Below are 20,726 nucleotides of genomic sequence, written 5' to 3' on the forward strand. Positions count from 1 at the left end.
TGAATTCCTTACAGCCACACACACACACACACTGTGGACATTGGTAAATGGTCCGTAATGGCATTTCACTTGATAATTTTAAGTGAGTAAGCATCATTTCCAGTAAAACTGCTTTCAGAAGCTGGGAGGTGGGGAGAGGACGTGTCCTTCCCAAAGAAGGACGTTTGGAGCAGAACGGAGTCCAGAGGGACACGTCAAGTTTTCACCGGGCAGGTGGTGAGAACTTTCAGCTGCTCCACTGTCCCTTTGGGCTCATAATCAATAAACCGCATTTGGTTCTGTAGCTCTCCAGGCAGTCCGTACTGGCTCCCTGCAGGAGACGGAGGCATTGCTTTGAATGAACTTCCAGCTGTGAATGGGAAGAGGCGCTGCTGGGAGAGCAAGGCTAGGGGGGTGGTCTCTCCTTTCTTCACAGCAGCCAGGAAAAGACAGGGTGGGTGCGGGAGCTGGGTCGGGCTGGACGCGAGGGCTTCTGGGAGCGAGGGCCAGAGGTCCAGGCTCCCAGCCCTCACGGTCTTGCCATTCTGTTCCAGGTTCCACCCTGCAGTCCATCATCTGCTCCAATGACGCCCTCTTCTACTTCGTCTTCTTCTACCCTTTCCCCATCTTTGGCATCCTCATCATCACCATCCTGCTGGTGCGCTTCAAGAGCCGCAATTCCAGCAAGAACTCGGACGGGAAGAACGGGGTACCCCTGTTGTGGATCAAAGAGCCACACCTCAACTACTCCCCCACTTGCCTGGAGCCCCCCGTGCTCAGCATCCACCCAGGAGCCATAGACTAAGTGGAGCCCAGCGGACCTCAGCCGCGGAGGAGCTGAGACTCTCCCTTCCTGCCTCTTGCTCTGTGATGGCGCAGTGGACGGCACCCAACCCCTGGAGTGCTCACGCCGAAAACTGTCAGACTTGAGAAGCGTTCGAAGTCCCCGATCAGTCACAGAGACAGACTGCCTTGAGGTGGCAGTCCTGGTTGGTTAGCTGTTCTGGAGCAGAAGTCCTTATCCTGCAGAATTAGGCTCCTTGTTTTTGTTTCCGGTAATGTAGTGAGTAGCTCCAGGTGCCACGTCTACTCACTGATTTATAGAGTATTCCCAGATAGATGTTACAGGGGTTCTTATTCTTTGTAATGGACTCTTTTTAAATCCCTTTGGTTTACCCTTTTTGGATTCCGTAATGTGACGGACGATTTTCTCTTTAAAAACGTACCACTGATGGCAAAAGGAAGGATGAACTTTACGGCGCAAAGTAATCTCTTCCAAGACTTACTGTTTTTGCATACTTGAAAATGCTACCCATGGATCAGAACCCGCCCGAGCGTTTTTTACTTTCTTAATGAGACTTGAAATTTATGTGTAGTGTGGGCCCAGTTTGTATCTTATCGTTTCCCTCAGCTGGAGTGGTTGGAACCCCTTTGTAGTCAAGATGAAAGCATTGAATTTTGCTTCAAAGAACTGTGTACATACAGGAGAAGTCCAGCATAACCCTATTAGGAGAAGATGGTACCCAACCAGCCTGCCAGGGAGGCGAAAAATAGGCTTCATCCCAAGCTTGCCAAAAAAAAAAAAAAAAAAATGAAAACAAACAAAAAACAATACACAACCCCCACTTTGTTGGAGAGGAAGTCAGAAGCTCCAAATGGCACGCACTTTGCCAGCTGAAGTGGGGAGAGGGCTACGTTTAGCAGCTCCTGACTTTCGGATTGGTCAAAGCCAGTGATGAGCGAAGGAAGGAGAAAGGACGAGTTGTTGGCTCCATCTGTTCTGTTCTGCACGAGCAGTCTCTTAACTGATAACTGTGAGCGGGTGGGCTTCCATTCTAAGGTGCTTTGCCAAACTCTTAAAGGGAAAGTGGCCAGGGAGCCTGAAAAGGGGACAGTCTGAGCTAAATACACCAGGGCCCGAGCAGCTACCATAGCTAACACGGCACACCTGGAGGGGGCACGGGCCAGGGTGACGGCTAAGTTCCTGCAAGGGTCAGGGTGGGACCAGGTGGCTTCCGGAGTCTGACCTTGGAGGGAGCCTGACCTTGGAGACCAGGGGAGCTGTAATTGCTGGGATGGAGGTATGAAGACTAGGTTTTTCTTCTTGCCTGCAGTTAGTTTCCTCAGAGAGAGCCCTGTCTCTCTTATCCACCATTTCTATCCTCCTGTGTCTTACCGCTGTAAGAATATCTATCTGCCCAGGAGAGGTCCAGATACAGCCCTTTTGTGACCCATTCAGAGGACGCCTAGTCTCAGCGGGAAGTGATCACAGGCCTGGGTGTGGCTTTTTGCCCTTCCCCTTCTTGGATCTTGTTTGTGGTTTTGGTGATTTGGTTATTTGTTGTTATGGTGGCATCTCCTTCGAAGGCCCACCAAAGCCCAACAAGGCCAGTGTCACCCTGTTCTTTTATATCCCGGGGCAGTGTGCTTGGCTCCTCTGGAGCCCCGTCCTGGTTTACAAGTGTTGCCTTTTGCCTACTCCATGGGAGGAGTGCTTATGCCCTGGGCTTCTCTGTTCTGCTGACCAAGAGCACCGTTTCCTCTCCTCTTGAGCTCGCATCTTGAATCCCAAGGGAATTCACAGTTTAGAAAAAGCCACCAGGAATTCTGGAGCTAAGTCTAACCAGAGAGATTATCGACTGTTCTGAGGCTGAACAGACGTGGCAGGAGGCCATGTGGCTGCCAATCCATCTCGGGGTCCGTGGGGGTGCGGGTGGCACAGGTGCTCAGCTGAGGGGAAGCCTGCCTCCCCCCCCCCCCACTCCAGTGCTCTCCTTTGGGGCCGTGTGTAGGCACCACCCCTTCAGCCCTCCTGTAGCCTGATGTGCTCATTCCCATTTATGATGCAGGCTGCGTCAACACTTTGGAGGTCGTCAGCCGGCTCAGCAGGGAGGGAAGAAGGCAGTCCTTGGCCCCATTTCTTCCTTTCAGCCACGTGGGCTTTCTGTGGGAAAATTAGCCCCTCATTTCTAGCCTGAGGCAGTGAGGGAAGACGACTTACTTTCTCCTGTGTGAGAAGGGGAAGATTCCAGAGGGCTGGGTGGGACCGGGAGTATAAACGACAGAGTTGACTTCGCATTGGTTCTCAGCTATAGAAAAGTAGGTGACGCACAAATTAAATAATGTGAAGCAGTTGCAGGAAATTTAAAAGGAGGAAAAGAAACCGAAGCCAGTATTTTAATAATTGGGTTTTTCTTTTCTTTTTTCCCCTGTATATTTTCTCTTGGGCTGGGGGCTACCATCAGAGGGTGAGCATTTCAGCTTTTTCGAAAAATACCCAGGACCTTGTTTGGCCATTTCCACGGAAAGAGTGGTAATGGTGCCCTCCAGTGGCTGGAGACCTCATTGCACACGGCCTACGGGAGTTCTAGGCCGAGGACCCAGAGAGGAAAACTACCAGCTGTTCTCTTAACTTATCTACAGCTACAATGTTGCATTCATGAAAAACTACACTGTGCTAGGCCCATCCCAGGATACTGATATGACCACACCCTCCTTCATCAGGGTGTCTCTGTAGCAGGTTTTCATATTCTTTTCAAACCATGGTTTCTCTGCGTTTATTGTTGACAAAACAGGTAGGGTAAGAAAACTACCCATGCATGATGTAGAGAGCTGTTGGTTTGTTTGGGGGTTTTTTTGTTTTTTGTTTTTTTTTAAAGGAAAACTATTTGTAAAATGTTGCACTAAAATGTTTTATATACACTTCAGAGACCTGTAGTAAATTATGTTGAAAATACGGCTGTTTACAGTTACTGGAGCCCATTGTCCTCTTTTCTCTTAAACTGCCTCTCTCCTCTGAAGCTGAGCCCTGGAGGTGTGGTGTTCTGCCCCTGGCATCGGCCTGCTAGGCTCAAGGGTCAAGCATTGTGACCTTAATTACCCCACCCTGCCCCCAGCCTGAAGAGTGCCTTGTACAGATGATGGGGGTGGGGGGAGGGACCTTTCTTTCCCAAGTTGCTTTACTGTCAACTGCTAAAGATGAATCATAGTACCTGTACACAGTTACCCTGATTGTCAAGGCCATGTTGCCCCCAGATCTGCGCAGGCACCACCCACCTGGAGGCAGCTTCACAAGTAGAGCTCCCGAACAGCTTTCCTTTTTAGGGGCTGGGACAGGAAGGGGTAGGAGGAGATTGATGGAGCACAGGAACTGACAATAAGACCACACCGCCTTTCTCAAACGATGGAGTGTTGTCCCCATCGACCGTGGACTTAACAGGAAGCACTTTCCAGGAGGCAGGAGCCAAGCAGGAGCTGTGTTTTCCTGTTCAGGGTGCCCTCCCACACAGCACACCAGTCCACGTTCCCCACACCACTCGAACACTGGGATAGTACCGAGGAGTTCACCACTATCGCAAAGTGAGAATCATAGAATGATTAAAACCACAGCAGTGACACATGATTCGGCAAAACCCATCTGTAATTTTGTACATTGCACTGACTATGCAAAAGAAACTAGATAGCGGGTAAAAAGCAGAGGGAGGTGCTTCCTTTTCTCTTAAAAAAAAAAAAAATCAAACCTTTCAAAGGCTTTAATGTGTGCTTTCCTCGGCTTCGCGGCCCCATCTGCCGCATCCTTATCAACTTCTTGCAGCTGCTGGCCTGGCCAGGAGTTGAAATGGGATTGTTTATCCCTTGGGTACCCAGAATGGTTCCATGTTATGTCTTACGCATTACTTTTGCCTAATTTTTCTACCAACTGCTCTCTTTCTGCCAAGGCACATTTTAAAAAGGGAAATGGAGTATTGTGGAAGAAGATTACCCATCCACGCCTTTGGTGCAAATCTGCCCAGTATTTATATGAGTGAAGTGAATGTACATTTCCACAAGAGGCTGGGACAATTTCCATGTATGTAAGATTGGGAGCAGTGTTTTGCTCAGCTCGTTCTGGGATTTCTAAGCTTCCTGGGGGGGGGGGGGGTAGTTGCAAGGCAAGAACTAGAGCCAAAGAACCAGAGAGGGACGTGTTATGAAGAGCAGCAACCCCATGCCACGTGAGCAGGCTAGATGAGCCCTCCTTTTTTCCCTCTAGTTCATGATTTATCTGCAGTGATAAGCAGATGTGACTGGTCCTCACTACTGGCACCAGATGAAAAATACATCCACTCTCCTTTTGGGGGCATGTTTTCAGTATACGAATAGAGCCTTTTGGGCCCATTGCCTAACTCAGGTCCACCTTTCACAGCCACTTTTGACTCATGAAATCTGCTAGACCACGCATAGAAGCTCCTCTAAAATGCTTGGTAGAAGGAGTGACTGGCTGGCTCAGTTATAGAGCATGAGGCCCTTAATCTTGGGGTTTTGGGTTTGTTAGGGTATGGAGTCGACCACCCCTCAATTAGAGAACACTTGATAATGCAAGACCCCAGCTAGCTGGGGTCCAAGTATCGGCCTGGCACAGCGGGTTTCAACAGGGACCCCAAGCACTCAAAGCCAAGGGTTTATATAGCATTTTCAAGGCACTTCTTCATAGCTACATACATATCTTGCACCCCACTTTGACAGTTTAACTTGGTTTAACCTTTTGCCACCCCGGCATCACCCTGGCGCCATCCTGGCTGTTAAGTGAGACTTAGGTTTAGAAGAAATTTAACTTGATTTACATTTCCTTCTGCCTCAGCCTCCCTCAGTTTTATGGTGGGGAGGGTTAGGCCTTGAGGAACTGAGCCCCTTTTCTCTGGAAATTGGGCCATTGAAGAGATAGCCCTTTTTGTTGTAAATCACCAGGACATTTGCAAACCAAGGGAGATTCCTGTCTTGCAGGATTGTGATTTCTGCAAGTTAACTATTTGTTTTCTTTAACATCTGGTCCCTGTGGCGCCACTACCTAACCGCCCTGGTGGTATATGATTAAGTTGTTTCTTAGGTTTTACCTACTTTCTCTTATCTCAAGTTACGTGCGCCCTGTGGGCTGGTTAGGGACGCTCAGTAAAATAGCTTCCCAGCCTTCAGGATGGCCATTCTTATGCCAACCCACTCTTACAGTGCAAGGTGCCAGCTTTTGCTTTGCCGAGATGGCTGTACTTCTGTCAGGGCTAGACTCGAGGTGGGTACAGCCTTGTTTTTCTTGGCCTTCACACCTGGAGCTGGTTTCCAGGACTTGTTTTTTAAGTCCCCTGGGGAAAGGGGAGCAGGGGCAGTAAAATAGGTCCTTACAGGTTCAAGCCCCACATTGGGTGTGAAATAAATATTTCTCCCAAAATGGCTTGATAGAAGCATAGCATTTCTCTTAATGAGAAAGCTGGCACTGCTGTTGAACTTGGTCAGAGGAACATCTAACCAAAGAAGAGCTAATGAATCATTCCTTACCCAAAGGCTGGAGGCCATGACCTGAGGCAAACTTCCCGGCCCCACATGACTGGGCAGACTTTTCCACAGCCCTGCTGGACTGACAGCATCTGCTGGCCAGTCCAGTCCATAGCATGGCTGTACTTGTATGATAGGGTGAGAGTGGTGTTTTAGATTTAACTTCAGCTGGACTGCCCGTGCTGCCCCTTACTGTGTGTCCTTGGGTAAGTCATTTACCCTTTCTGAGTGTCTGTTTCCTCTTCTGTGAAAACAGGGGCAGCAAGAAGATTAAATTAGTTCGGGTGATGGACTTAACACAAGGCCTGGCGTAGCAAGTGCTCAGCAGATGTTTGCTGTTATATCATTTCTCAGTTCAAAAACATTCAGAATCTCCAGTCTAGAAGTTTGACCTCATCCTACCTTTTTCAGTTGGCCTGAGTTCCCACCAGCCCGGGACAGAGCAGAAATGTGATTTTCTCACATTTTGTGCTATACTTTGCCCCTTCCTCATGTTCCAAGTATCTACAGTTGATAGCGAATGTCTTCAGGTAGGTACATGACATTGGTCCCAGAAATTTCATTGATAGGGATGCCTTTTAAGATTTAAGGGTTTTTTCGTTTTTGTTTGTTTGTTTTGTTTTGTTTTTAAAGTAGGCTCCACATCCAGTGTGCAGTCTAACACAGGGCTTGAACTCACAGCCCTGAGATCAAGACCTGAGCTGAGATCAAGAGTCAGGTGCTTAACTGACTGAGCCACCCAGATACCTTTTAAGATTTTATGCTTGACTTAAGAACTAATGAGTTCTTACAGTATAGTTCAACTGTCTTGAGTGGTTTTGGGATCCTCACTTGAGGCTGATGGAGAAGACAGCAGCAATAAAGCACATTTCTACTCAGTTTCTAAACAGACACGCTGGTGTTTATTAGGACAGCAGGGTGTCCGGTTCACCAGAATAGGTTTAGAGTTCCCTTAGTTCCCGCAGCTGGGCGGGGGCAATTCATGTGCTTCTCTACGAAAGGGGGAAGACATGGAAGCCACGTGAGGAGCCGGTTCTCTTGAGTCCTCGGGTCTGGGGGTCAGACAGACTTGAGCGAGGACAAGCCAATCAAGAAGAATGACCAATAGGGGGCGCTTGGCTGGCGCGGAGGGATAAGCGCCTGGCCGCCTTTGGCTTAGGTCATGGGATGGAGCCCCAAGTCCGGCTTCCTTCTCAGCTTCTCCCTCTGCCCCTCTCCCGGTTCGCGCTCTCTCTTTCTTTCAAATAAATAATACATACATACATCTTAAAACAAAACCAAAAAACTAATCACTAGGATGGAATGTTCCAAGTGCCTTTTGCATCTGAGGCGGGTGGTTTGGGAGGCCGAACAGTGAAGGGGCGACTAGACCCGACCAGACCTGGCTCCTCAGCCTAAGGGAAAATCCACAGCTGAGATGGAGGAGGAGGAAAACAAAGAGGAAACTGAGAAGGGAGAAACCCAAGACTATAAGTCCCAGCTCCGGAGAAAGGGAAGGTTGGGGTGGGGGCGGGGGCGGGCAGGCTTAAGGAAAAGGTGGCCTGAACTTGAATGAGACCGGCGGGACCGGCGGCATCAGGTAATCCCGCACGTTCTAGCAGTTGCCCCAAATGTCCCGTTTCCTTGTATTTTAATATTCCAGGACAGCAGCAGAGAAGCAAGCTCCGCGCTGCTGCTGCTGCTGCTGGAGGCAAGCGCGGAAGGAAGTGCTTCAGAGCCGCCCGGTCCTGCAGCAGAGTTCTCCGGTCCCCGTACGGGCCCGCCGAGTGGGACGCAGCTTTACGGGGTGGGGGAGGGGCTCGACAGCTTCCCCTTCCCCCAGTTACAAAGTTGCCTCCATCGCGTCCCAGACGTCCAGGAAAAGTGCTGGAGCAGCGGGGGGAACGAAGAGAAGCCTGGCTTTTAAAACGCAAGCCACTTTGATGGAAGGACTGCACCGAGCAGACGGGAGGCAGCAGAAAAACTCTGGGAACAGGGTGGACCGGAAGCAGGGGACGCGAGACGAGGCGGGGCCAGAGCGGGCGGGGCTGGTACGGCGGGGAGGCCGGGGCGGGGCTGCTAGCGAAATTACTAGGGTGCGCTCAGCGCAGTAGGGCCTTAGAGGCCAGCCGGACGCGCCATGACCGCAGGGAGTGCGTGTGGCTGGGCCGCGGTGGTCCTCGGCGTGGTCTGCCTGGTGCTCCAGTTCGGTGAGTGGGGGCCTTCCCCGCGCCCTGGCGGGGACTGGGCAGCGCTGGGGGTGTCGATGGCTTCAGGGCTCTGGAGCCCGGTGCACGGGTGGGGCTCGGGGCGGCCACGGCTGGGTTGGGGAGAAGAAACTCAGCCTGCGGGACCTTGTCTGGTAGAGTTGTCACTTCAACAAGTCTCCCCTGGGTAGTCAGGAAGCAACTTTGACCTTAGGCACCGGAATCCGCCTTTGGAAGAGGGGTGGGACTGTGGCTCGCTCACTTTTCCGGTGGTTTTTTCTTTTGAGAATCCTTAATCCCCAACTCCCCCAAGCCCTTTCACCTCCCCACTGGGTGTTTCTCCGGAAGGGTGTGCCTTTGCTGGGGTTCCAGCGACTGCGAAACCACTTGTTGCCCCCCCACACACACACACCCCCGGGGTGCCGTTGCCTAGCGCTGGGACGGCCCTTTCACTTCTTCCGCAGCGGGTCAGCTCCCGCAGGACGGGTCCCGGCGGCTGGACTTACCAAAGAACTAGGCTTATCCGCGGCGCGCCGGATGGGGCTCAGGAGCGGCGACTGCCGATTGGTTCCCTTTCTGCTCCCCTCTCCTCCGACGCCGCCCCGCGTTTGAGTTGAGCTCCTGCCCGAAGGGTACCCGACCTGGGACAGGGACCCACCAAGAAAAATGACTGAATCGCCCCAGGATTCCGAAGCAGGGTGGCTGGTGCTCCTTTCCCCTCCCCTGAAAATGTAAAAGAAATCTGTGCGTGTAGAACTGCGTTCATCCCTTGCCCATTTCTTCAGCTAAGTTAACAGCCCCATGAAATATTTATGTCTCCATTTTTATCTCCCCACCTTTATAAACCCCTACACACAGCCATAGCCAAACCTCTGAAGCATAATAATAAACGCTTAACTAGTTCTTCTTTCCTTGAGGTTTCCCGTTGGAGGCCCCTTTGCACATACAGTAAGTCAATCTTCCATCCTCTTTCTGCACCCAGCTCCCATTCAGTGTCTATGGGGTGCATGTCTTTGGAGACTGCCTAGCGCGGAGGGGTTGAGAGATCGCGAAGTGCCTGCATTCTAAGGCACAGAAGTAAATGCTGTAAGACAGGCTGAGCATAAAGTGCTCTGGGCGTCTACAGGGAAGGGAGCAGTGTCTTCTGTGGAATCAAGTCTGTCTTGTTAAACAAAGACTTCATGGAAGGGAGGGTATTTGAACCTGGCCTCGGAGGATAGATGGTGTGTGGACCTGCTATGATGTGGGGAAAATTCCAAGAGGTGAAAAAGACAGGGGAGCACAGTGTACAGGGTGAACCTGGGCAGTTGAGAATCATTTGGTGTCCCTAGAGCCTAAGTGTGCCCGTGGGAGCTGGAGGCCCTGCTGCAGAGCTCTACACATCCCGGATGGGAGTCTGGATTATCTTCTGCAGGCAAAGGAGAATTCTTTCTGGGCCTCACAGAATCAGAATCATGTGCTTAGGAGGAATAATCTGGCAGCAGTATGGAGGAAGGATTGCAGCCGGGAGTCATTGGAGGCAAGGATGCTGTCACGGGGGGATGCCATCACAGGACCCCCCCCCCCAACTTTCCTATGCTGATGGCTGTGCCAAAGGGGCAGATGCACCTACAGGCAGAGCCTGTCTCAATGGGAAGCTGCTCACCAGTGATTAAGAGCATCAGCTCTGCAGTCAGATGCTTGGCTTCCCACCCTGGCTCTGCTCCTCACCTGAGTTATAATTTCTGTAAGTTGACTAACTTCTGCAAGCCTCACTATCTTTGCCTTGAAAGAGAGACAGAGTATCACTCACTGGTGAGGAAAGGTAATGAGAGTATATACTTCCTGGAATGTGAGCATGAATCACTGAACACATTCTTACTGAGGATCAGCTATGTGCTGGGCTCTATACAGGGACTGGGGTTACAACAAGGGACAGACTTCCCTACTTTTGTGAAGCTTACATTATAGTGGGGGAGAGAGACAGCAAATGAATAAATGAGTAAATATATAGGTGTTGGGTGGTGGTTAAGTAAACACTAATACAGAGATTAGTAATACAGAAGAAAGGGGAGTAGGCATGGTTGATATTTCTTTTTCCTTCTTTAAAACTTTGCAACATCAGAAATCTTTAGAATAGTTGCAAAAAATAGTATGATGAGCACATACACACGTTTCTCCTGGAATCCCCAGTTATTAAAATTTTGACACATTTGGTTTACTTCTGTTTATACACACAATTTTTTTTTGTCTAAACATTTGAGAATTGCAGATCTTATGACATCTTACCTGTAAACATTTCAACATATGTCTTTTTAAAAACGTATGTCTCCTGGAATCCATGAAACCATGATCACAGGAGATATACCATCAGTATAATACTGTTTGCTGATAGAGTCCAGAAGCTGATCCTGGATCACACACTGCATTTGGTTAGTCCTGCCTCTTTAATACCTTTTAATCTAAAACTTGCCAACTCTTTTTTTCTTTTTTCTTTTTTTTTTTTTTTTTTTTTTTGGTACTTTATGACATCACCATTTTTGAAAGGTCTGGGCCAGTTTTATAGTGTCCCTAGAATTGGATGGTCTGTTTCCTCATGATTAGATTCTGGTTATAACTTGCAGGAATGTTCCATAGATGTGTTGTGTCCTTCTCCGTGCATCTCAATAGAGAGCAGATGCAGTCCTATTTGTCCCATTATTGGAGAACTTAACTTTGGTTATTTGGTTAAGGTGATCCACTAGATTTCTCTATCACAGAGGCACCTGTTCCCCTTTGTAAATAATATGTGATTTATCAAGTGACATTTGAGATTGTGTAACTGTCCTGTTCCAAAACAATCTTTCATCCAGTATTTTAGCTGTTTTAGCATCCACTGGTGATTCTTCTCCAAGTCCACTAAAATATTTGTGGATGGCAGTTTTCTGTCCCTATTTTTCTTTATACATCATTGACATTCTTGAGTAATGAAGAGCTTTTGCTCCTCTTTTTAAATTTTTTTTTTTTTTTTTTAGTTTGAGTATGGACCCATGGGTATTTCTTAAGATGGCATTTTTTGTCAACTCTTTTGATGCTCGGTGATCCAGATTTTGGCAAATGGGAACCCCTGTGTGCTTCCATGTTCTTTGCCATGTTTCCATCAGTTTTTGAGAACTTCCTACTTTCTGGCACAGAAGCATGTCTTGGACTCATTTTGTACCATTTTCCTGCCTCGGCCTGTAAACATTAGAGTCTCTCGTTCCTTTTAGTGGGAGATGGGATTTAGAAATCAGTGTCTGGGTATTAGGTGTACTCAAGGCTACTGAAGTCTTCGTTTCTAAGCTGTCAGTTCTCAGAGCTGGGAAAATTTTCACAAAGTCATAAGTTTATCCTGTTACCACTAAGCCTCATTCAACAATTTGGTTCATTTTTCTCTTCCTCTATTCCTTATTCGTATGTCCCTTTGCCACAGTGAGAACACTATTCCTCATAGCATCACTGTGTTTTCCTAATATGCATTAAACACAAAATAGTTTCCTCACTGCTCTACCAGTACTACTACCAAGCACAAACTTTATAGTTCAGAGTTTCTTCACGGTTCTTTTTATTCATCCATATATCCCACTGAATATGTACAGAATAATGTCTTTTTAAAAGTTACTTGGATTAATTTTTTTCTTCTGGGTGGTTATGCTATCAACGCAATATATAGTTGCATTAATTTGTTTCTATTCAATTTTTGGGTTCCCCCTTGATTTAATTTTTAAGTAGGTGAAATATTAATATGGTGCCAGTCAAACCATATAGAGCTATGCTCGGAGAAATCCTGTTCCCACCCTCTCCCTGTCATAACAGGTACTGTTTGTTTCTGTTTTATCCTTGGCTTTTTTTGTGGTTACAAGTGTTTGATGCAAAAACAGTAACAATAGTAACATCCTCAATATACCCTTTTCTACCTTGCTTTTGTCTCTTAACCATATGTCTGGATAATCATTCCATATCGGTTCATAGAGATCATCATCATTCTTTTTTTTTTTTTTTTTAAGATTTTACTTATTTATTCGACAGAGATCACAAGTAGGCAGAGAGGCAGGAAGGAAAGCAGGCTCCATGATTCACAGAGAGCCCAATGCGGACTCGATCCCAGGACCCTGGGATCATGACCGGAGCCGAAGGTAGAGGCTTTAACCCACTGAGCCATCCCGGCGCCCCTGTCGTTATTCTTTTTTTACAGCTACACAGTCTTCCATGGGCTGCATGTCTGATGTTGCATTCAGCCACCCTGCTCTCTAGTGGTTTGTGTTCTACACTGTGTAGCCCAAGGAGGGTCTCCCTAAAATGGTAACAGGTGAGCGTGGCCTTAAGGGACCCAGGCAGCTGTCTGGGAGAGCAGTATTCCAGGCAGAGGGGCTAGTAGCAAAGACCCTGAGACGGGCTTCTGGCATTTAGGGGCATTCAAGGAGCCCATTGCACCAGAAAGCAGTAGGAAAGGAAGTTGTAAGCACAGTCAGGGCTAGGTCCTAGAGATAAAGTTCTGTGGGCCCCTTTAAAGACTGTGACTTTTTTTACTCCCAGCAAAATGGGACGTTTTGGAGGATTTTGAACAGGAGTGAAATCACAGTAACTGGAATTTGTGAATGAATTATTCTGGTGAATCTGGAGAGCTGTCTGTAGAGGGAGCAGAAGAGACGCAGGGGGACCAGCACGGGAGGCCATAGGAACAGTGTAGGTATGCAATGACCGCAAGAGCGGGGGACTGGATGGGAGACAGGGGGCTGTGTTTGGAAGCGGGAACCAGCAGGACTGGGTGCATCCTCAGGATGCCACGTGGATGGGGCTGAGGTAGTCCATGCCTGTAGCCAAGCTCAATAAGGACTGTTGTTTCAGCTCTTTTTAGCAGAACCTGCCCTCTTCTGTTGCTGCTTTGTATAGTTCATCTTGCCAGCTATCTCCACAGAGATTTTCTTTCCCTGTATGCAGAAACAAAGCCATTTACTACTTCTTAAAATGTTCTTTTCACTGATTTGTTTTCATGGTTTGTTGTTTGTTTTTTTTTTTTCTTAACAATACAGTGTGTTAAACCTGGACATTAGATGATAGAGTCTCTAGCATTTCTCCTTTTTAAGTTATTATCTCACATTATTAAGTGAAACTTGTTCATTTTTCTTTCTGCAATCAAGATTCACAATCTGTGTGTTTTTATTTAGGAAGAAGATACTCTGAGTCAAAATAGTGTGGTGTATTCCTATAAGAAAACTAGACCTATTGTTATAATAGTAGCTGTCAGGAACTGAGTACATACTCTGTGCCAGGTCCTATGCGTAGTAGTTTGGATTTTTGTTTTCATTTCATTATCACACCAGTTTTTTTTAGGTAGAGACTATTAAAGAGGAGAACAAAGTTCAGTTAGGTTAAGTACCTTGTCCAGGTTCACTTCACACAGGAAAGAAATGAAAGCGTGACAGAAGTCAACGTCCATCTGTCTCAGAACCCGTGCATTCCCAACCCAAGTTTAGATAAACTTTATGAAGATTTGAAGATCCATAGGTGACCTCTCTCTCTTTTTTTAAGTTTATTTATTTTGTTAGTAATCTCTACACCCAATATGGGGCCTGAACTCACAACCTTGAGATCAAGAGTCATACGTTCTTCTGACTGAGCCAGCCAGGTGCCCCCGTAGGTGATCTCTTACGTGTGGCGTGTATGCATTGTTCAGTGTAATTTTTGCTAAGACATGTAAAGTTATGTAGGACAGCACAGTTGTCAGTCACATAAGATTGTTTTCAAAAGCACCATCTGCAGAAGTGGGTTGGGGAAACTTTGTTCGGGCTGTAGAATTCAGGATGTGGATTTATTGACATATTTATGAACATTTTGCTACAGTTATAATCTCTCTAGACACCCATACTTTACTCCCTAGTACTTTTGTGTAATCCTGATCACATTATAATATTTATGAAAATTAATGGTAATGCATCATATCACCTAAATTCCACCCTTACTCAGATTTCTCCAGTTGTTACAAGAATGTCTTTTTTAAAACACCAGGATCTAATCAAGTTTCCCACATTGCGTTTGTGACTAGGTTTTTGGTTTAATTTTGATGGGTAGCTTTGAAAAATTTTTAGAGACTTAGAACCACCTTTTGAGAACCAGGTCAAAGAATTTGTTTTATTGTCCAAGAAATTGTAGGTGTTTCTTGAATGAAGACAGGCTTTCAGGGTAGGTATTAGTTCCTCTGTTTAAAAGCAGAAAGTTTGCCTGCATACATGAGGCATGAGTGTTTGCAGAAGTTTTCTGTCTTTTGATTTCAAGTGCAGAAATCAAGTGATTTCTTCTCAAGTGCAGAGGATCTTTTAAAGCTTTTACATAGGAAACAGACTCAGCAGTCACAAATCAAACCTGTCTCCAGATTGAAAGTGAAACCAGGATACTATCTTGTCCACTTGTTCAGACCCATTGAGATCTGAATAGGAGTTGTAAAAAACGGAGACTGTCCCCATGAAAGTGCTAGAAGACATCTTAGCATTTCTTTGGAGATAGCTTTTGGTGTCTGTCCACTAGCATCCAAAGAAAATGTCTTCCTGTTACTTTATAGACACAGCATCTTCTCCTTTGACTGTTTCCTTTTTTTTTCTTTTCCTTCTAAAAAATCTTCTTCTCCTTGCGCCCTTTTGTCTTTCCTTTCCTTTTCTTTTCCTGCTACTGGTGCCTGTACCAGTGACCTCTGAGTCCAAGGACTCTGAGGCTCCAATTAAAATCAGTGGAAGTAAGGCGACCTGTTGCCCGGAATCCCTGTAATAAGTTCACGTCTGCTCTCTGCCCTCGGTGGGGAACTCCTAGTTCATAGGTCTGCCCTTTGTGGCCTTGACCAAGTATCCATCTGAAGGAAACAAATTATTTTGATAGGCTTGTTCTCAAGACCCGTTTCAGGTCCTAGTGGACTTAAACTTCCTTTCTATAATGTTCCTCAAAATGTCTGTTGTGATTAGTGTCTGAATTTCCACCAGGCTCACTGCTGTGTAGTTTCTTGAACATCTTCCCCCTGTAACAGTTAAAAATGAGGGGGAAAATGCTATTTTATATACACAGTCAGAAAATAATAAGAGGGCGCCTGGGTGGCTCAGTGGGTTAAGCCGCTGCCTTCGGCTCGGGTCATGATCTCGGGGTCCTGGGATCGAGTCCCGCATCGGGCTCTCTGCTCAGGAGGGAGCCTGCTTCCCCCTCTCTCTCTGCCTGCCTCTCTGCCTACTTGTGATCTCTCTCTGTCAAATAAATAAATAAAATCTTTAAAAAAAAAAAAAGAAAAGAAAATAATAAGAAATTCAGATTCATAAGAAACTAATAAGGCTGTGTCATCATAAATTAGTTTCTCAACTATGAGCCAAGTAACCTGAAAATGGTAGGGATTATATAGAAATTCTTAATGAAATGATCAATAGTGTATAGAAATACCTTGAATCAGACTTTGGAGAATAGATTTTAAAAGGCTCACAGAGTCTTAAATTGCTCTAGTAAAGTCATTATTCCCCAAAGCATGCTGTAGATCTCAGATATATCCTCCAACAAGAACATGTGGCTTTTGAGCCTAATGAGCTCACAAATGGGGCTTTTGAGCAAGATGGTATACGGGTATCTTGAAAGACAGGCTGGAGGAGTGCTGACAATTAGAAACATAACATGAAACTGGCAAAAATGATTTTGATAATATATTTTACTTCACCTAATAGAACCATAATATTTTCATTTCAACATCTAGAAAACATTAATGAGGGATTTTACATTCCCTTTTTCATATTAAATCTTTAGTGTCTGGTGAGCATTTTATACTCACAACACACCTCCCTTTGGACAGACCACATTTCATATACCCATGAGTCAGGTGTGACTGGTGGTGACTGAGGCACACTGTACAGATGGAGAGGGGAAAGGACTTTAAGTGTCAGCCCAAGGGGTAAAACGGGGAAAGCTTTAGCCTGCCAGGAGACAGAAAAGCTCAACAGGAAATTGATTTCATTGGTTCCAACATCTCCATTCCAGATGAGCTCAGCAGGAGTCAAGTTGTAGCTTGACAACTGAGAGCACATGTGGGGCAAGTTCTAGGCTGTTTCTGGGGCTGGGGGTGCCAAGGGGCTTACAACCTTCTGAGATTCAGGTTGCTGCTCAAGGAGACAGGCAAGCAGTGGTAGTGTAGCTGAGAGCAGGAGATTCCTGTTTTTAGCAATCATGGCAGCACAAATCATTGACTGGATCTGGACAAGGATGGAATGGACAAGGGAAGACCAAAGCATCTCTCTTCCTGGCTAACAGTGTGGGCTCCGGAGCTGGCTGCCTGTGTCTGGGCACCAGCTCTGTGTCCTATGCATGACCTTAGTCAGCTTCTGAACTTCTGTAATCTGGTGGCTCCCATTCTTTGGAATGTTCTTCCCCATATTCTCAGGCCCATGCTGTCACTTTTTCTAGGCTGAGTTGGCTTAAGACTCATTTGGAGTGGATTTATGAAGAGCTAGGTTAAAGAAACGAGCTGCACTGCACTTCCTTAAGTAAAAAGACTCAATTTCCTCTTTATTATCTACACACCTGGTGAGCAGATTTCCGACCCCAAAACTGGAATATGGGTTCTGACTGATCTGCTAATATCTATGAAGCTAATAGGACATATTATCTGATAACGGACATTTTAGGAGAGTGGCCACTTCTCTGTGTTGTAAACGTGTGTACGTGTGTAGAGAGAGACTTTGTTTCCCAAAATGCCGCCACTTTCACACTCCAGGCAGATGTCAATGGACAGTATGCCGTGATACAGAGGAGAAAGGTTATGGTCACAACCTCCCATCTGGAGAAGAGACTCAGCTGCTCGCTTGGGTTCAGAATGCCCCCCAGATCCTGCTGTCTTCACGCTTGAAGGAGTCTTTAACTGAAACACCGTTAGAATATTGAACATGGGGAAATACCAAGATTTATATATTCAGGTACTGAAACTTTTAGGGGATTTTTTTTTTCATCAAACCAACTTCAATCTTAGCTACTCAAATCTGCAAGCCATCCTTAAGATATATTTTAGAGAGAGAAGAAGACTTTAAAATCACATCCTTCATTTCTAAGAAATGACTTCAGTAAACAAATTGCATCTCCTCAGACCCTATACGGGCTCTTGCCTTTGATTCTGAGCTGACATCCTGCATGGGTCCACACTTACCTGGTGCAGGTAGCAGGCAGGAAGGGGAAGCAGGAGACATCTTGAAAGGAATAGCAGTGGGGGAGAGATGGGCGTGGGGATCCAGCAGCCTCTCCAGTCTGGCTGTGGTGCTGGTGGCTAGCACTGGGAAAGGTGCCTCTTTCGCCTGCACATGGTGGAGGGGGCTGTCCCAAGCTCAGGGTCTGGGCGAGCTGCCCAATTCCGAGGTTCTGTCAGGAAGCCCCGCTTTTCAGATGGTAGTCCAGTTGCATTTCCTTTACTTTATTCACTCAAATATTTATCAAGTGCCCTTCCTGGGCCAGGCAGCGGTGAAACAGCGGAGACAGAGCACCACCCTGTCTTTGTCTGAACTCAGATTGGGATCGGTTGCTGCCTTTTAAGAATGAGAAGTTCCCCCACAAAAGTTGAGCGTCCAGCATTTCTTGGAAAATCAGAAGTTCGGCACGTTGCACGCGCACCCGCGGGTGGGAGCTGAGGAGTGCATGTGCGTCAGTGCCGCGGCGTCCGCGGGCTGCCCCGGGGACATCTGTTCATGCTGCTGCTCCCCGTTCTCTCAGGCTTCGCAGTGGCACCTGTGGTTTTGTTTCCCACGTCACGTCTTCACCTGTCCCTTGTTTTCCCTTTCTTTCTTTTTTTGGCTCTCGCTTTCCTTCGCCCCCACATTCAAGCCTCTCTTGTCCCTTTTCCGCATCGCGCATGGTACCTTCCATCGCGCATGGTACCTTCCATCACGCGTGGGGAGTGCAGACTCCTAGGCCCCCCCTTCAGCTTCGTTTCTCATGGCCTCTAATTGTGACATGTCCCATGTCCCTTTGTCCCTTTGTCACATGTCCCTTTGTCACATCTGAAGTCATTTGCAAACTGCAACACTACCACCACAAAACTTAGGTCGTCACATTTTGGGGGTTTGGGTTTTATCACTTTCTTGCTCCGTCAAACCTCAATCTCCTCATGTATATCAAGCCGGGGTTCCTGGGGGCCACAGACTCTTGTTCTCTCAGGACCCCTCAGACCGTGACAGTCAGTGATTTGGGGACCCCTGAGCCCGTTACCTCGCCTGCAGGTTTCAGAGGCGTGCTTGAGTCTCAGCTGGAGTAGTCCCCATACAGGAGTTCTACAGATGCAGTTTCTAGGATGTATCCTGTCACATCTGTAATAGCCATGTGCCACATAGCAGGCTACATAAGAAAATAGTGGTTAAATTTTCAAACCGTTTTGGTTCAATTCTAGTTTTACCACTTCACTAGCAAGTCACTTAATCTTTGTGTTCCTCAGTTTCCTCATCTGCAAAATAGGGTTAAAAATAGTGCCTGCCTCCTGCATATTTGTAGAACTCTTCCAAGGGTGCCTTGCAGATAGTGAGTACTATATAAGTGTTTGATTACTAAAATTAGCAGTCAGTGTCAATCCCAGGACCCAAGGAAAACACCCAGAGGAATCTGTGGCTGGGAGTGGGAATCTGTCCTCTTTAACTCAGTAGTTATGGTGACCATATTTTCGAAGTCAACAAATCAGGACACTTCATCTTTAAATATGTGAGTTCCAATTCTGACTTCAAGCTATATAAGAATTATCAAAATTGGGTGTGATGGTGATGTTTTGCAAGGACACTGCCACTAAGTATTTGGAGCTGAGGCTGATTTTAGATGTAGGATTTCTCTATCTATTGGTATTAGGTACCTCCCCTGTCTTTAAAAGATCGTTTAGTATTCTTCAAAACAGTTTTTAAAATGCAGGCTGGCATGGAATGTCTGTTTAGGCTATCACTAATGCATTTTTTTTCTTTCCCTTCGTTTGTAAATGATGCAATCCCGCACCATGCTCAGTGGTACACACTGCCAGGATCACACACAACAAAGGCCTTGATGTGGCCTGACTCACTGCAAGAAAAAGAGGGAAAGCCCTGCTGAAAGCCACATTTATTTCAGGCATTGTGTAAACACTCTCAGTCTTATTCAACCCTCAAAACAATCGTTTGTGGTGGGCGTTATGATTTAGATTTTACAGCTCATATGGGAGGCTTTTGAAAGTTCCCCTGGGCCCATCTGCCCGAGAATCTGGGCGCTTACCCTTCTGCCCCCCAGGCGTAGGAAGTTGGCATCCTCTCTGACCACCCCGAGATCAGCAAAGCAACCAGCCCACTGCTGACCCCTTTCCTTTGTTGCTGTTTGTGTGCAAATTCATTCATTCATTCGCAGTGTGTGACCTTTGAGAAAGAACTCACTTCCCTTTCTCCCATTCTTTTTCATTGGCAGTTATCCTATCAGCAACTTACTTCAGGGTTAGTCTTGAAAGTGCAGTGGAAAAGAGTTTACTGTGGGAAGGGAATACTAGACAGTAGCCACTACAAATGTAATGATCCCCAAGTCTGTCTCCTCTCCTGTGTGCCCAGCAGCCTACTGGACATATCCACCTGGGAGTCTTACAGACCCCACCCAGGGCTGGCATCTGAAAGTATGATCTTCTTGCCCCAGCTGGCTCCCCTTCACATCCCCTGTCTTAGGGAATGACACCAACCACCCATCTTGGAGAAGAATTACAGTATAGATAACAAAAATTTCTATAACATACAAGGAACTCATAAACTCTGGTGAGAAAAAGACGAGCTAGCCAATAGAACAAAAAGCAAAGGATACAAAAGGACAGTTCTCAGAAAAGGAGATCCAAATTACCAAAACCCAGAAAAGATGCTTAAATTTCTAGAGGTCAGGAAAATGCAAATTCAGAGAACAATGAGATGTCACTTTGTGCCTGATAATTAAATGTGCAAAAAAAAATGGAAAAGGATGCTTGCAGGGTGCAAGGAAAAGGTAACTCATATGTTACTGATCAGAATGTAAATAGCAAATGCAAGCATTGTGGCAGCGCCTATTAAAAAATCTGGGGCACCTGGGTGGCTCAGTCCATTAAGTGTCTGCCTCCAGCTCAGGGATCCTATGATCAAGCCCCACATCAGACTCAGTACTCAGTGGCGAGCTTGCTTCTCCCTCTGCCTGCTACTCCCCCTGCTTGTGCTCTCTCTATCAAATAAATAAATAAAATCTTTAAAAATTTCTTTTAAATAAAGAATACGTTGTCCTTTAATTTAGCCCCACTCC

At 46.6% G+C, this 20,726-nt stretch overlaps 2 protein-coding genes across 5 annotated transcripts in view; both read left to right on the forward strand.

Annotated features, from left to right (window-relative positions):
• IGSF3 (immunoglobulin superfamily member 3) overlaps positions 1-3,731 on the forward strand; it is a 94,600-nt gene extending 90,869 nt beyond the window's left edge. For all 3 annotated transcript variants that reach the window (XM_045081864.1, XM_013045042.2, XM_013045044.2), the window contains one exon: positions 534-3,731. In XM_045081864.1, the coding sequence (XP_044937799.1) occupies positions 534-784 (251 nt within the window). In that variant the 3' untranslated portion in view covers positions 785-3,731. The remainder of the gene's footprint in view (positions 1-533) is intronic.
• A 4,585-nt stretch (positions 3,732-8,316) lies between these two features.
• Positions 8,317-20,726, forward strand: part of CD58 (CD58 molecule) — a 41,024-nt gene continuing 28,614 nt past the window's right edge. For both annotated transcript variants that reach the window (XM_004771073.3, XM_004771076.3), the window contains exon 1: positions 8,317-8,474. In XM_004771073.3, the coding sequence (XP_004771130.1) occupies positions 8,405-8,474 (70 nt within the window). In that variant the 5' untranslated portion in view covers positions 8,317-8,404. The remainder of the gene's footprint in view (positions 8,475-20,726) is intronic.

This window comes from Mustela putorius, unplaced genomic scaffold, assembly GCF_011764305.1.
Source record: "Mustela putorius furo isolate JIRA1106 unplaced genomic scaffold, ASM1176430v1.1 tig00000585_pilon_pilon_pilon, whole genome shotgun sequence".
Classification (NCBI taxonomy): Eukaryota; Metazoa; Chordata; class Mammalia; order Carnivora; family Mustelidae; genus Mustela; species Mustela putorius.